The 15,234-nt window shown below is 37.9% G+C and overlaps 1 protein-coding gene across 9 annotated transcripts in view; it reads right to left on the bottom strand.

Annotated features, from left to right (window-relative positions):
* The window catches only part of Klf12 (KLF transcription factor 12), a 580,787-nt gene that overhangs the window by 215,026 nt on the left and 350,527 nt on the right, over positions 1–15,234 (bottom strand). For all 9 annotated transcript variants that reach the window (XM_074043232.1, XM_074043233.1, XM_020179159.2 and 6 more), the window contains one exon: positions 11,453–11,542. In XM_074043232.1, the coding sequence (XP_073899333.1) occupies positions 11,453–11,542 (90 nt within the window). The remainder of the gene's footprint in view (positions 1–11,452; positions 11,543–15,234) is intronic.

The following is a 15,234-nucleotide window of genomic DNA, read 5'->3' as shown; positions in this document are numbered from 1 at the left end:
AATACAACATGGTGGAACAAAGGCCAAGTACTCTGGGTCTCTGCCTCCCGGTGTCTGCTGGGGCAGCAGAACTGCGGTTACAGACAGCCTGCGTCGAGCCCCTCTGCACCCATCTTCTCACGCAGCAACTCACTGGGAACATGGCCATACCCTACCAGCAAGAGAGTGTAGGAAATGTGGACTTTTTCCCAAAAAGTTCTACCTTGGGAGGGCTGGAATCACATTAAGGGAAACTAACAGAATGTTGAGATGATACAAGAAGGCAGGTGCTCACAAAGGGCCACACCAACTCTGACAATGATGGGTGAAAGGTTTGGGGACGTAAAGTCAGACTCACGAGGTTTGGCTCATGCAGCTGAAACGTCACTTCATTTGGAAACACTTTACTCCTTAAAAAAGGCAACACAGGGATCCCTTATAACAGCAAGACATTTTTCAAGATGTACTTTAACGATGATTAATTCAAACCTGCAAGGATCAGACACTTGATTTTTTTCTCAAACATTTGAAAATGTTCTAGTCTAATAATATTGATCTTTTTCCCCACAAGAAAAAGCAAATGACTGTTAAATAAAAGCTGATAATAAGCTGGCCACATGATACATCACACACTACTTTTGCCTCTTTTAATTCTTTTGCGTGTCTAAGGATCATTTTCGAAAACAGTGGAGATTCTAAATGGTAGTGATGCTTCCTTCACCTGTTTGGAAAGAGAAATTTGAAAAAAAAATCGTAGATATTTTAAATTTGGGGAACAGGAAATTATTTTTAAGACATCACTCATTTAATTATCATGGCCACATATGTCTCTGAATAATATTTCAAATGCTCTCTGTAAGTACAGTATTTCCTAGTACTTTATGTTCAAGGAGAGAAAAGCACCTATGATGACAGTATTTCTGCAGAAAGTCCAATATTATAAATTAAAGACATATATTTTTAAATGTCAATTATTAGCAGTACAATAGGACAGTATCAATATGTGTTATTATTACACAGCTGTATAAACTGACAATACCATTTTTTCCTGTAATGGAGTCAGGAAACTGCACCACTTTGGAGAACGATTAATCTTAAATCTTTTTTCAACTTGTGAATAACTGGGCATGAATTTTAATTTTCAAATGCACAATATTTTATACCATAAAATTAAGGAGCAATGCATGTTAACAAAAATAAATGCAAGAGCAGATGCTTTTTTATTACTTAAAACATAGTTTACTATGCAAAGTATTATGTATATTATTTCATTTTTTATAGCTTAATTTTATATCTTTTATTATACCAGAAAATGTTTCATCCTTCTCAGGAACATTTCTGCAAGTTTAAAAACACTGCATAGAAATGTGAATATACTAACAGTGGAAGCCCAAAGAGAATTAAGACAAATTTTCCACTTAAATGCAGAAATGTAGACCTCAGAAATCACTATGGTCAGGAATGGTGGGGGGAGGGGAAGGAGGACAGGAAATGAGAGCATAGGATCACTCAGTGTGAATGGATGGAGACACTCCTCCTACCTTACGATGTGATAAATAAATACACATTAAGGGTTTTGATGGCAGTGTCTATGAAAATCATGTTACCATAGTTGATGATGAAAGGCTGATGAAGATGTTAGCAATATAAACAGATTCTACTTTAATGAGTACAATGTTGTGGGAGGGGTAAGGAGGAATATATGATCCTGTACATGAAGAGGTCAAGTGTATGAGTTGAAAATAACATTCTGGCTGCCAGGTCCCTAAAATTTACCAGTAGCAACTGCATTGTTCATAGAAAATATCCCCAAACATTCAGCTTCTTTTTAAAGCACATACAATAGTATAATGATAATCCTTTTTTTTGGTGGACTGAAGTTTGAACTCAGGGATTTGCATTGCAAAGCAGGCACTCTTGCACTTGAGCCACACTTGCAGTTCATTTTGCTGTGGCTATTGTTGGAGACCAGGCATGAACCCTGGACTGGGATATAATGGCATTTGCACAGCCTGTCCATGGTAGAAGTTTGTATAGCCTCTTCTACCATATTTTTCCCTGTACCTGGTGTCTTGACCTTTGTTCTCACATCTCCTTGAAGAATACAACCTGCTGTGTCTGCATACCAGCCCCCTAATGCAAAAGTAGATAAAGCACCAGAACTCTTAGGAGACTCCCTGATGCCAGATTAATCAATATCTTAGATAAGGTGTCCTGTGTGCCTTGATGATTGCAGAACAGAGGTGTTGTAATTAAGCTTCTATTACCTTAAGAAAATTAGCCCACCAAACCTCATTCCTTTTACCTTGTATCAAAGAATTATTAAAGCTTGATTTTTGCCTGAGTCTTTTCCTTGTACTGACCTATAAAATAAACACTCTGGCTCAGGTAGGCGCTCACATTTCCCACCAGGAACGTGCAGCCCTCCTGATCCCAGGTTTCTGTTTTATGTCTATATGTCTGTGTGTGTCTTATTTCTCATTCCCCACTGCTCTTAGTCAGGTTCACGCAGCATATCCACGCAGGTCACAGGCAGGCTATTTTAGAGATGTGATCCGCAAAGTATTTGCCTTGGTTGGTCTTGAAATGTGATGTGTCCAATCTCAGCCTCCCAAGTATCTAGGATTTCGGGCATGAGCCACCAAGGCCAGGCTGATAATCCACTTGTAAAGGACCCACATACTCTCTTTCATATGAAACTTAAAACAAAACAAAACAATCAAAGAGGCTTGTTCTACTCCCTCATTATAACTGACTTAGCCAAGGGAGGTTGAGGATTTTAAACCCACAGTTTGCATTAATTTCTTTTAAGTTGAAAATAAAAACTGCATAACTGAAGTTCTAAAAAAACAACAGCTAAGAAAAATAACTAAAATTTAAAGACTAACAGAAGATTGCCATACTTAGTGGACATAGGCTTTAAAAGTGAATGATACACCTCTGTGTTATTATCACCATGGCTTCAAAGAAAAAGATAATTAGTTATGACAAGAACATAGTAAAGAAATTGAATTTTGGGAGTGAGAAAATTAATCATGGTGACTATGAGTCATCTGAATCTCATAGTTCATTGACATTTGATGAGATGAAGTACATCTTTCTTTACTAAGGAAACCTTTTGACAGTATTTCCTTACAAAAACAAAAAGAACTGATCAGTGACAGAGAGCATGGGTTTATTCTCCTACAGAAATATCTATGACCACTCAGAAAGACATTAAATTGACCAAAGATGCCACTAGGTCAAAGGCCGTGGAAGCACATATATATTTTCCTCAGTGTAACAGTCATAATTTGTGAAGCAGTGAAAAAAAAAAATCTTGTTGAAATCTTCATGTTGTTCCATATTTGTAAAATTCTGGGTTCTCAAAATACTGTGATGGAGAGCTCTCTAGAAGCTGAAGCTAATAAGTAATAGGTGGTGTCAGCTCTTCTCCATCTACTGATTTCTGATATTGACAGGCACACAGTGAAATAAAACTTTGCCCATGTGACAACTAAGGTTGCTTGTGCACATTTTTATCTATTGTTAAGTGAAAATACAATGTTAAAACAAACATGTGTATAAAAATATTGCCTGAATCTCATGAAATTAAGGAAATAGAGTGATGCCACAGAGGCCACAACTACTGCAGGCTACTACGTGGTACAATGACCTCAGTCCTTCTGTGGGTAAATTTGTATTAATTTGGCTACTGAACAAAAATTTTCATAAAATCTGCTTTAAATCTTTGTTATCTACTAATGTGATAGTCTGTTGTGATAACTAGTTACGTAATTCTCAAAAATGAGCCACAAAGACAGATAGCTTCCAGCAGTGAAATGATTCTAATTCACAAGACACACCCCCTCTTCTGTGCCTATTATTGGGTTGTAATCTTAGATATATGAAATCTGTAATTTTATTTACTGACAGAGATAATATAACATCTAATCAAAGGGTCACTAAGGTAGATAAGCATTTGGGACTGTTAGGCCAACTCCTGGTTGGTAGCACTGGGGTTTGAACCCACAGTGCTGTACCCCTTAGGCCACTCTCACAGTCCTCCTTTGCTTTGTTTATCAGGTATGGTCTCGTGTTTTTGCCCAGGGCCAATCTCAGCCTGCAATCCTACTATCCCCCTAGATGGGCTCAAAGGAACATCGTCACACCCAACTTATTTATTGAGATGGGGATCTCACTAAGTATTTTCCCAGGCTGGCCTTGAACCAAGACCCTTCTGTTCTCTGCATCCCAAGTAGCTGGCATTACAGGTGAGATACACACACACGCGCACAAAAGTTCTCCAAGGGCTAAAAAGGATGTTTTTGTGAGGCACTTTATATACTGAGTTAGTGTACAAATGTTAGCATAAAAAAATATTTAGGGCTTGAGTTGCGGCTAGTGGTAAAGGGGATGTTTTGCAACAACAGTGTGAATATCTGCGTTCAAACCCCAGTCCCACGAAATTAAAAAAAAAAAAAAGAAAAAGAAAACACTTTTAGATAGAGAAAAATACATGCTTCATAGTAATTTTCTCCTTCTACAGCAAGGACAAGTAGACAACTTAGACCATGATCTTGCATAAGCTCAAACAATGTGGAAAAGGTTAATGTGCCTCAACTCAAAAATTTGCAAATTACTCAGAGCATGAAATTTCTTTAAGAAGTATTCCTTTTTACAAAGCACTGACCCTATAAAAATGAAAATACCTCTTGGGCAGCATAGCATTTTACTTCTCCTCAATTAATGACTGTGCAGTTACAGCAGGCCATCTGTAGGTATATGGAACCATTACGGCACCGTGGGAGGGTCGGGGTATCAGGACTGAGGGTGACAAGAGAATAAAGATGAAGGAGAAAGTGGACTGCTGAAGGGAGGAAGGGCAGAATTATCAAGTTCAGAGCTGTGCCCAGGGCAGCCCCTGAGGGAAAGGATTTGTCTGCCTGTTATATTTCCCTGGGGTACTATCTGTAATTACTACCACAGCTCATTGATTTTCAATTCTTTCTATTAATACATTTATTGGCCATTCTGACATTATTAAAATCAGTGCAAGTCTGCATCTTTACTGGAGGATAGCTCTTGCTTAAAACATGAGTTTTGCAAGTGCAGTTTTTTTTTTTTCTGCTTAAAAAAAATGGTCTTCTCACATTAGCAAAAACAGCCTCTGCATCTGCTTTTCTTTGAAGCTAGGTACTGGTATGCAAGGATTTCACTATAGATTAAAGATGTCAAGCTGTGGGTCATCAGAGAACATTAAATGATAAGCAAATTCACATTTTCAAGGTAAGTCTACCAATCTACTAGCAATGCTGGTGCCTGTTCCACAGTAGGAGGGCAAATAATGAGGCCCCGTTAAAGGGCAATGCAAGTGGCATTTTTAATAAATGCCTTTTCTTCACTTCTAATAAAGCCATTAAAGTAACACTGTCTTACTAGGCCTTTACACGAAGATGTGCATTAAATCGTTAGTGCAAAATTAAACATAGGTGTTTACAAAGGGGAAAAGTAAGGTTGGTTGCTGCGACTTGTTCCCCCCAATGGTACTGAATTTTAGTGTAATTGCCCTGAATCTCCAGTTCAGCTATAATATTTGCACCTGTCTATATTTCTTTGTGAAGCCAAAGAACTGGGGTCCTTTTCACAATAGTACCAGTCTCTTAAAATCTTCTCCATTCTATCGTGTGGCAAACAGACTCTCACGTACAGTAACACTATCTGAATGAACAGGTATTTACTGAGCACTGCCTATTCAGAAACTCCTGGACTGAGCTGATGAGGAATACTGAGTAACATACAGCACATGCTCTCCCTTCCAGAAGTTCCATTGCAGCTGCTCCCTGGTGCTCCTCAGCTCATTGTGATACAGAAACATCTTCAACATCTTACTAAGAATCCTGCAGAATGGTTTGTAAATGTGCCTGCAGGCTGCCCCAAGGGAAGGGACTGAGTCTTCACTGTCCTCCTTTAATCCTATGTCTAAAACAAGGGTGCTTATAAGGATCTCTGCTCTGAGCAAGGCTGGTATTTTCTGCTAATAAGAGTAGAAAATGTAAATCCGTAACTGTCAGCTCCAACCCCTGTATTCATCTCAGGTACATGGGGGACAAAGTGGTCTGTGGCTCTCTCCCATAGTGGTAACACAGAGAGGTCTTTCACCACTCAATTTTTGACTGCTTGGAGGACTGCAGGTTGAAAGAAACACTTTCTCTTTCCCTCTCTACCATATCACTGCCATTCTTCTCTATAGGTGTACAGATTAGAAGGCAGGGTAACCAGGGCTCAGCACTGTCAAGGTTGATGCAGAGTCTCAGCTCAGCTCCCACCCTACGGTCTTAAGAAAAGAGCAATGTTGACACTAAGTAACTCGTTTTCCTCTAAAGACCTATACCTACAGGGTTTTACTCTATTTTTATTACAAAGTGCTTCCTTTCTCTTTTAAACACCATACCCTATAGAGTTGCAAACATATGGGCAGAATAAAAAAGCCTCCTTTTTCATTCATCACCATTCTTTAATAATGGCACAATCATGGCCACTTGTTTCATCTCTGACCATATATATTCTCCCTACCCATTTTATCTTGCAGCAAAAAATACACATTAACATTCATCTGTAAATACTTAAGTATTTTTCAGGTATGTGAATCAGAAGATACACTTCAATAAAACTCAAAATTAAAGGTGGGGGCACAGTGGTTCACAACTATAATCCCAGCTACTTGGGAGGTGGAGAGCATATCTTGATTCAAGGCCAGTCCAGACAAAAATAAGTTAGTGAGACTCTATCTCCAAGGACAAGCCAGCTGTGAAGCTCTGAGGTTAACCCTTGGTACTGTCCCTCTCCAAAAAAAAGAAGAACAAGGCAGGAGTGGTGGTACACACCCAGCTACAGAGGAGACATACATGGGAGCTAAGGTCAGAGACTGGGGAGAGGTGTTGCAGATACCACCCGACCCGAAAAATAGCTAAAGCAAAAACATCCTAGGGTGTCATTCGAGTCTTAGAGCACTGGCCAAGCCCAAGACCCTGAATTAATTCCCCAGAACCAACAACAACAAAAAAAAAAATCAAAGAAATGATTTTCAATATAAGATTACCTTAAAACTACCTGTAGAATTACAGAGTAATATAGACTCTGTCACGTGTACTAAATAGCTCATGAAAAGTCCAGCAACAGAAATAAAAGCAACAAAACAGGATGGTTTCTTCCTGTTTTTCTTCAAGGGGAAAATGTTTAATCCCCATCTGCCATGTGTGGCAGGCTCCTGTGAGGCAGAGGGGTTGGCTGCACTTCCCAGCTGAGGACAACTGGGTTGACAGGGTAAGAAGATCCTCACAGCTGGTACCTGGCTGAACAAGCATCTGAACTCAAGTCTGTGGCACATGAAAGTCTTGGCCTTTCTTCTTCCAGGTCTAAGTACCTCACTGCAGAATGACTCCTGAACACATCCTTAGATGTCAGGCTGGAGGTGTGACTCAAGTGGTAGAGCAACTGACCAGCGAGCACAAAGTCCTGAATTCAAACCCCAATACCACCAGGAAGGGAAAGGTGGGAAGGAGAAAAGAGCGGAAGGGGGGAAGGGGAAAGGGAAAGGGAAAGGAAAGGAAAAAGGAGACTTTCTCTCACTCCTTGCAGACTAAACCTGAGCAGGAAGTTCTCATCCCCAGCACCCAAACTGTACAGATGACAGAGAGGCCTGGAGACTCGAAGGAATTTCCAAGTGTCCTTCCATTGGTAAACCTCAAGGTCAAGAATACAATCACACATATGTCTTTGAGGCGGTGCCCTTTTTCAACATTCCTCCACTTCTCTGGGTATACTAGTCCCCTACTCTTCTTCCTGCTGTAGTCCTTTGCTTAGTAACATTTTACAACACTCAAAGGCTGAGTGCATTTAGGAAGCTCTTGTAACAGCAGGGCACATACACCAAAGGTCACAGGCAAAGGCACACTAGCACTCCTTGCTGTGCTCCTGAAGTATATCTTAAGAGCACATGGCCTTCCTACAAACTGTTTAGCAGCATGAGCTATATGACTGATGAGCTTAAAGAAAACTGAAGTCACATTCAGAAGACTGCAGTGATAATCTACAGAGATATCTAAAAACTAAAAATGTAACTCAAAACACAAGTCATAGAACTCTAAACAGAAAGCACTTAGAGTTGGTGCCAAATGTCGCCATACTGTTCAGTTCACTTGGTCACAGTACAAGACTTCTGCCACCAATGAGAATGTATGGTTCCAGTATTTGCATTTGATTTTCACGTTCACAATCACGCTATGAGTTAGATACAGCAGGTTTATAGCTAACTGATGACTGGTTTTGTATTTTTCACCAGGTCAGTTATGATGCATGGACAGTTGAATAAATCATACAGTCACTGTGCATGTACCAGGGACTACAAGAAATACAAAGGAAGAAATGTAAAGAAATAGCCCTTGCCCTCTAAGAGCTTACAGTCTGTTGGAAGAGACATGACCACATTCACACATCATAAAACTGGGTCAAGGCAGCCAGAACTTTTCAGAGACCTGGTCTGGCCTGGTCCACAGTCTTCCTTTAAGCTCTGAAACTGGCTCATCAGCTACTGAATTCCATGGAGGGGCAGGAGTGAGGCACAGACCAGCTGACAGCAGAAGACACGAGGGACTATTTATATCCAGCAGAAGAGAACAAACATATGCCTTCGTGGTGCATGGAAACAGAAGGTCCTGGTAGGGCAGGATATCTTTAAAACACTGCTTGCAGCAGGGGAAAAAAAATGCCAATGTTCTTTCCCAAATACTTAAGGTTCATGTCTGTGTCTTGAAACAGTGTTTGAAATCTTATTTTGGCAGAGTGGTTATAAATTCAACCAATATATGAACTTCAGGCTTTCTTACTGACTTTTGTAACACTGGTGGCATCTATAACTTTTTGTTCATTGTGTCTACAACACATACCATCTTTTACCAAAGCCCATAATCACGTAACATTATTTATTTAAATTTCATAACATTTCTACATTTTCTTATGAAGAATTAAACCTCAACTAGCCTTTAATTGTAACTGAAGAGTTATGAAATCTTCACAATTCTAGTAATCCTTATCTAAAAATAGGTCTTTGATTCTGGAATTACATAGTATTTACTACCTACCCTACTGCCTCCAATGAAAACTCCAAGTTCCAAGTTTTTTTATTTTTTATTTTAAGGAAATTTAAAATTCTATAAATTATTGTATCCATAAAGAGTTAAGTCATGACTCATTTCATTAAACACTGCAGGTTGCTTTTCTTCAAGCTTTACCGTAAAAGAAAATGAAATTATATCTGTCATATATTTAAGAAGTAAATAAAAACTCTTAAAAGTTTCTATGTCTCTCTAATATGCACAACTTAAATGGAGTTAAAATACTAACATTCACTCCATTCACAAAGAAGAAAATCGATAGTAATGAACAGGTATGAAGTAATACTTAGGAACCCACAAATGTTTCCTTTCTAACTAAGGACAACAAAAGCACTTTCTGTAAACAATGTGATATAAGATTCCAACTCGCTGTAAAGCCTCTGAAGTACTGGTTTTTATTTTTTGAACACGTAAATTTTTCATGCAAATCTTACCTTGAAACTGAAAAATGACAGTGAAGGGGAAGGCATTATAGGATATTATTAAAGATCACCAGACTGCTGACAGCAATGCCAGGAGGCTTTGCCAGGAGGCTTTAACCACCGGCCCAAGTCATAGTTTCTGGCTGTAGACTTTCTGTATTTTTTGCCTTCCTCCAACATGACCAGTATGAATGGATGTACTGCTGTTTCGGTTGAAGAAAATATTGTGAAATAAAAGTAATATTGTTAAATACAGACTGCTTTTTCACTTCCTCTTCCATCAGCAATAAAAGGCTATCTTCTCTGAATGAGAAGTTGTGATCCAAATGGATTATGCATTAATTTTATTAAACTCATGACAATGCATGTCAGTTTTATGAAATGAATTGAGAAAACAGAACACCAAAGAAAGAGAACAAATTCTTCCTGTGGTTAGGTTAATTAATCAAGGGTAAAGCTATCTAGATAGCTTTGGAGGATATATTACGCTTAACCTGAAAAGTCTGGCTAGAAAATCCAGATGAACACATGACTTTTTCTGAATGTTGTCTACGGATAAATAATGTCAGTGACCGCCATGTCATTTCTTCTTTCATGCTGCTCTACTGCCTTAGTGCTGGGCTGAATCTTTAGGAGTTGGTCATTATACAAGTACCGAACAATGCAGGAGTGTTACTGGCTGATATATGTTACAAACTGCATTTCAGATATACAACAATCAGCGATCAATATAAAGGTGAGATGACATCTTCTACCAAAATGGGAATCTGTTTTGTACACAGAAGGAGAAATTATATTGAGATGCTACACACTGCTGAGGAATCCAGGCACCATGGAGGAGACCCTTTAACTGCTACCATCTGGATCCACAGCCTCAGGTATCGTGACAAAATCCTTTTAATAACCTGTACCCTAATTCTTGAGGAGGGGTGTGAAGATCACAGGTGAGCTTAACCACAATGACTTTCATGCTATATTGGTAAGATATTATCTATATTCAGATTTTCTTTTAATTGTTCAAGAACAAAACAATGATAATTTTTAGATTCACCTTTTTAGTAAGAGAAATGGAAATAAGGTAAAGAATATATGTATAAATATATTCATGTCTTTTTGTCAATATCTGTGCTGCTGCAGTGGAGGTGGTTTAGTAAAATAAGTAGTCAATGTGCACTGAACACATGAGCAGTGACTTCTTTAAATAATGTGGTGAGCCAATGCTGTGACCAATTACACTGACCTTGTGCTTTTAATCACAGAAGCTATAAATTTTAATAATTATTAAATGCCCTATGTCCTTTAAAATAAAATCTGTGGCCATAGTTTATTATATTTTTAGAGTCCATAAATTAATTCATACATTTGGCTGATAAATAATCTTTCTTTTACTTATAGGTACTTGTCAGATTCACTGGTCTCAATTTCCTCAGCCATCCCCTAGTCCTCAGGGAATGGCAAAAAAAAAAAAAAGGGCAGGGGCGGGGGCAATACAAATGTCAAAAGAGAAATCCATCCAACCAACAATAACATTTGCATATCTGTGCTCTGGTGTTCCTAACTTGATCTGGACACTGAAGTTCACATTTCCATCTTATTTTAGTACTTTTCTCTTTGTTTTGGATTTTTAGTAGCTTTCGAAACATTCACAAATATAAATACAGACATACAGTTCTTAAAAGGTCATCAGTCTTTCCTAGCTTCAGAATATTCTCTCTTCCAAGAGAGTGATACTTGAGGGTGTACCTGGGTAAGAGTCAACCACAATCTTCTATGACTTTTTACTTGAGAGAAAAGTTAGGCAGGGAAAAAACAGAAATGTTTGGCAAACCTCAGAATGCTCTAGAAATGAGTGACACTGTCATAAGGGGGGAGGGGCCACTGGAAATTTTTGCTTACCCCTTGTTCTGATTCCAAAAGCTCTGTTTTGACTCTGACTGCCGGCATCCCATCAAGCATTAACATTCTGTTCTCAAAGGTGTTGATATTCTGAGAATAAAAAAAGAGAGAAAGATTGAACTAGAAAGCATCAAAGGAGGACACCTGGTAGTCTTCTTGCATTGCAGTACCTTTTCTACTGTTAGTCTAATTCTTTAGCATTGAAGTATAATTAAATGAAAATATCAGCATAACCAATTATCTCCCCAATCTGAACTTTCATTTGAGATAATGACCAAGAAGTTGAATTAACCAGTCTGATTCTCTGACTCCTGGGTTGGAGGTCAGATGGTAATAAACTGGAGTGTGGAAACCTTACATTAATTTATATGGGAGTGGGACAATTTATCACACTTTCTCAACAGTGGAAGGAAATACAAAGCAAGCTTCTCTCTTCCTTGGTTTCAAAGGTTGTGCTGTATGTAGACATCCATAAAGAAGAAAATCAGATAAAAATAATTTATATATATATATATATCTATATACATTCAAAGGATAAATAATTTAAGAGCAAGATAATATAATTCTAGACTCATTTAATTTTTATGTCATGGCAATTATGGCCAAATAAAAATTTCTACATATCAATCTCCCAAACTATTTTAAAAACAACCTAGATAAGTTTTACATTAAGAGTGAATTCTTAAGAAGTCACACCTAAGGCACATTATTTTGTTGTTGTTCTCTTATATGTTTGGATCAATTTACCATATGTTTGGATCAATTTACCATGTCTGAAAAGAAAAACTTATTTATATTGTGACTCAATAGAATTTCAAACAATATTTATAATAAGTCAAGATTATTTTCTACTAATTTTCACTGCATTAGGAATTTTCTGATGTCAGCAGGCTATATAGGCAATCAGAAAATCACACTTCAGTGCTCCCTTAAGGCCCACAGGTTCATTTTAAAACGTGTGTAGAATGCCAACTGTAATCTCATGTATTAACTAGGAAACTGATATGACTAAATTTGACTGGGTTTTTAGAAGAGTTATTTTTGCTCAATTACAGAATGTAACTGCGACACTAAAGGGGTTGTATTACACATTTAAAAAATTCCTAAATATTTGTCCTTCGGGTTGACAAAAGTTAAAAGGTAATTTCTAAACCTCGATGTTTTCACCATTCATTTATCTACTTTTCATGCAATAGCTAAATAAAAACTCTTATTTCAAAAAATCACAAATGTTTTATTTCCAAATAATACCAACAGAGAGCAGTACAGCGAAGCTCTAATTATTTCTCAAATTTTTTACTCTTTAAGAAAACTACTCTAAGAAGTTAAAATTTATAGAGCCTCCTAACACAAATATTTGTTCTCAGAGATCGACAAAAAGAAAAAGCAAATTTAACAAAGTTAACTATTGAGCAGATAGACAGTCCACACCATGTAGACTGTTTGGTAATAAAAAAGAAAAAAATTACTGTCATAATCTTTCCTTAGAAATATGCAATCTTTTCAAAATTGGAATAATAACAATTTTTGTCAGATTTTGCTCTTGACTTGTCCATATCTGGGGTAGGGGTTATACCCTAACACTTTAGGGCTTAAGGAACTGTGCTACTGCTGGTAGGCTCAGCTTATCTGTTACAAACTTAAAATCCTTTCATGTAGGCCTGTGGTTATTTATACATGGGGTATGGTTCTCAAACCCTAACTTGTCCCTGCTCCCAGGGCTGGAAGCAGCCAGCTTGGTTTGCCATTGGCTGCCAGTCTCAGAAAAGGCTTCCACTGTTATTCCCCAGCCTCTCACAATGGCTTGAGCTATCCCCCTTAACAAAGCATCCAGAGGCTGTTTGGTTAGTAGACAAAGAAGGATGAGTTGATATTGCTTCCCATCCTGGAGGAGGTCTTGCCCAGATAAAAAGGGAAGAAGATGCCTCATAAGGGAGGCCTAAGGAAAGCAGGAGAAAAGACAAAGAGCTGTTCTAGAAAGGCAGGTTTAATGAACTGTTAGAATCTGATTAGAGGCTAATGCCCCTTTTAGTGCTTTGTACCAATTTACAGCTGATATACTTTAACCACTTTCCTCTCTAGCTTTGATAAACTCATTAGTTTAGAAAATGCAAGCCAACCAGAGTCTTTGAAGTTAAAAACTGATAAATCATGGAAAGCTGGCTGGGTCCATGTTCAATTTAGTACAATTAAATACCACTATGTTTTCATGATAGTTTTCACAATTTTCACCATTCATCTTGAATAATTTTACATGTGTTAAACATCAGGATGTACATTTTAATTTCATGTCAAAGTAAAGAAAATACAATAAAAAAAACAAGTGAGTTTTCCCTGGAAATAATTCTACCTCTATGATTTTCCAGGATCATTTATAGCAACAGCCACAATAAATAAATAACGTAAGTAACAATGTTCACAGCCAGGGAAACAAGCCTGAGTGGTTAAACTCCTTCAATTAGTGCGGTAATTGATAATTAGTGGCGGTAAGTTTCAGGCATATATATGTGTGGCACATTAATCGCTGTGTTCATGATTCTAACCTTGCATGGTGTAAACAGCAACAGAGTGCCACCGGCATGTTCCAATCATCCAGGAACCTGTACGGGATTTTTACAGTGCACAGGATTTTTATACTGCATTGAAGATGAGTTCTTGGAACAAAATGCTGATAGATTTATCTCATTAACCTAACATCAGATACATACAATCTCAGGTGACTATGGACTGCAAAATATGTAATAGGATCTAATAATTTAAAATTTCTGTCTAACATATCTTGCTATGATCTTAATCAAAATAAATGTGCTGTGCAATCATTAGTTCAACTGATTCCCAAGAAGTAAATAAAAATATACAGTCATCAATGTTGATGTCAGGTTACTCTTTGTGTAGTTATGTTGTAACAAACATTTTGGTATTATATCAATATACAGAATTATAAGTTGGGGTATATATGCATATTTATGCACATGCATATATAGTGTATGAGTTATTTATTTCCTATGAGTGAATTTCATCAATTAATGCTAAATTTATCACAGGATGTGCTAGTTGGCTGTTGACCCAATTCCACGCACCCTGAATGAGAATGGTGCCCTGGATATTCCTATTTGCCAGAGAACATTTGGTAACATTACCCAGCTGGCCTAGTCTAAAACCATGTAAACACAGGGTGATTGTTCCCAACATCTCAAAATATTCAGAATAGCATGTGCAGCAAGAAGGGACTGCTCTACAGTGACAGTAACTCAAAAGTGCATACAACTTCCTAGGTCAGCTTCTACAACATGCCCCTCCACCCCCACAATGCTTTTCCTCTCCCTCCTGACTGTGGGCCAGTTTTCACAGTTGGAATAGGAACTGGCCAGTCAATATTCAACAGTTTAACTTTTATACAGGGTTTCCTTTCCTAGGCCAAAGGTATCTGCTGGTATTGTTTTGTTCTCTTTCCCTGCAAGGCATGTTCAGTTGGGCATGTATCATTTTCCCTTTTGGCTGTAGGTCATGAGACAACCTAGCTCCATGCCCATTTATGTTAAAATAGTGATGTAAGAAACAGATGAGGAGTGGTTCAAAATTCACTACACCAAATGTTGAGGCACTCTGACAGCCGATCCTTAAAGGTTTATAATGCAAGCATGCCTGCCAGGTGATTCACCTTAACATCCTGTGAGGACTATAGAAAAAGCAACAGAATCAGATTACAGACAAGTTAGGATTTTGCATAAAAAAATACTTCTGGCAGTATTGAGGTTTTAATCCAGGGCTTCATGCTTGCT

Source organism: Castor canadensis, chromosome 10, assembly GCF_047511655.1.
Source record: "Castor canadensis chromosome 10, mCasCan1.hap1v2, whole genome shotgun sequence".
Classification (NCBI taxonomy): Eukaryota; Metazoa; Chordata; class Mammalia; order Rodentia; family Castoridae; genus Castor; species Castor canadensis.
This window is presented reverse-complemented; position numbering and strand designations above follow the sequence as displayed.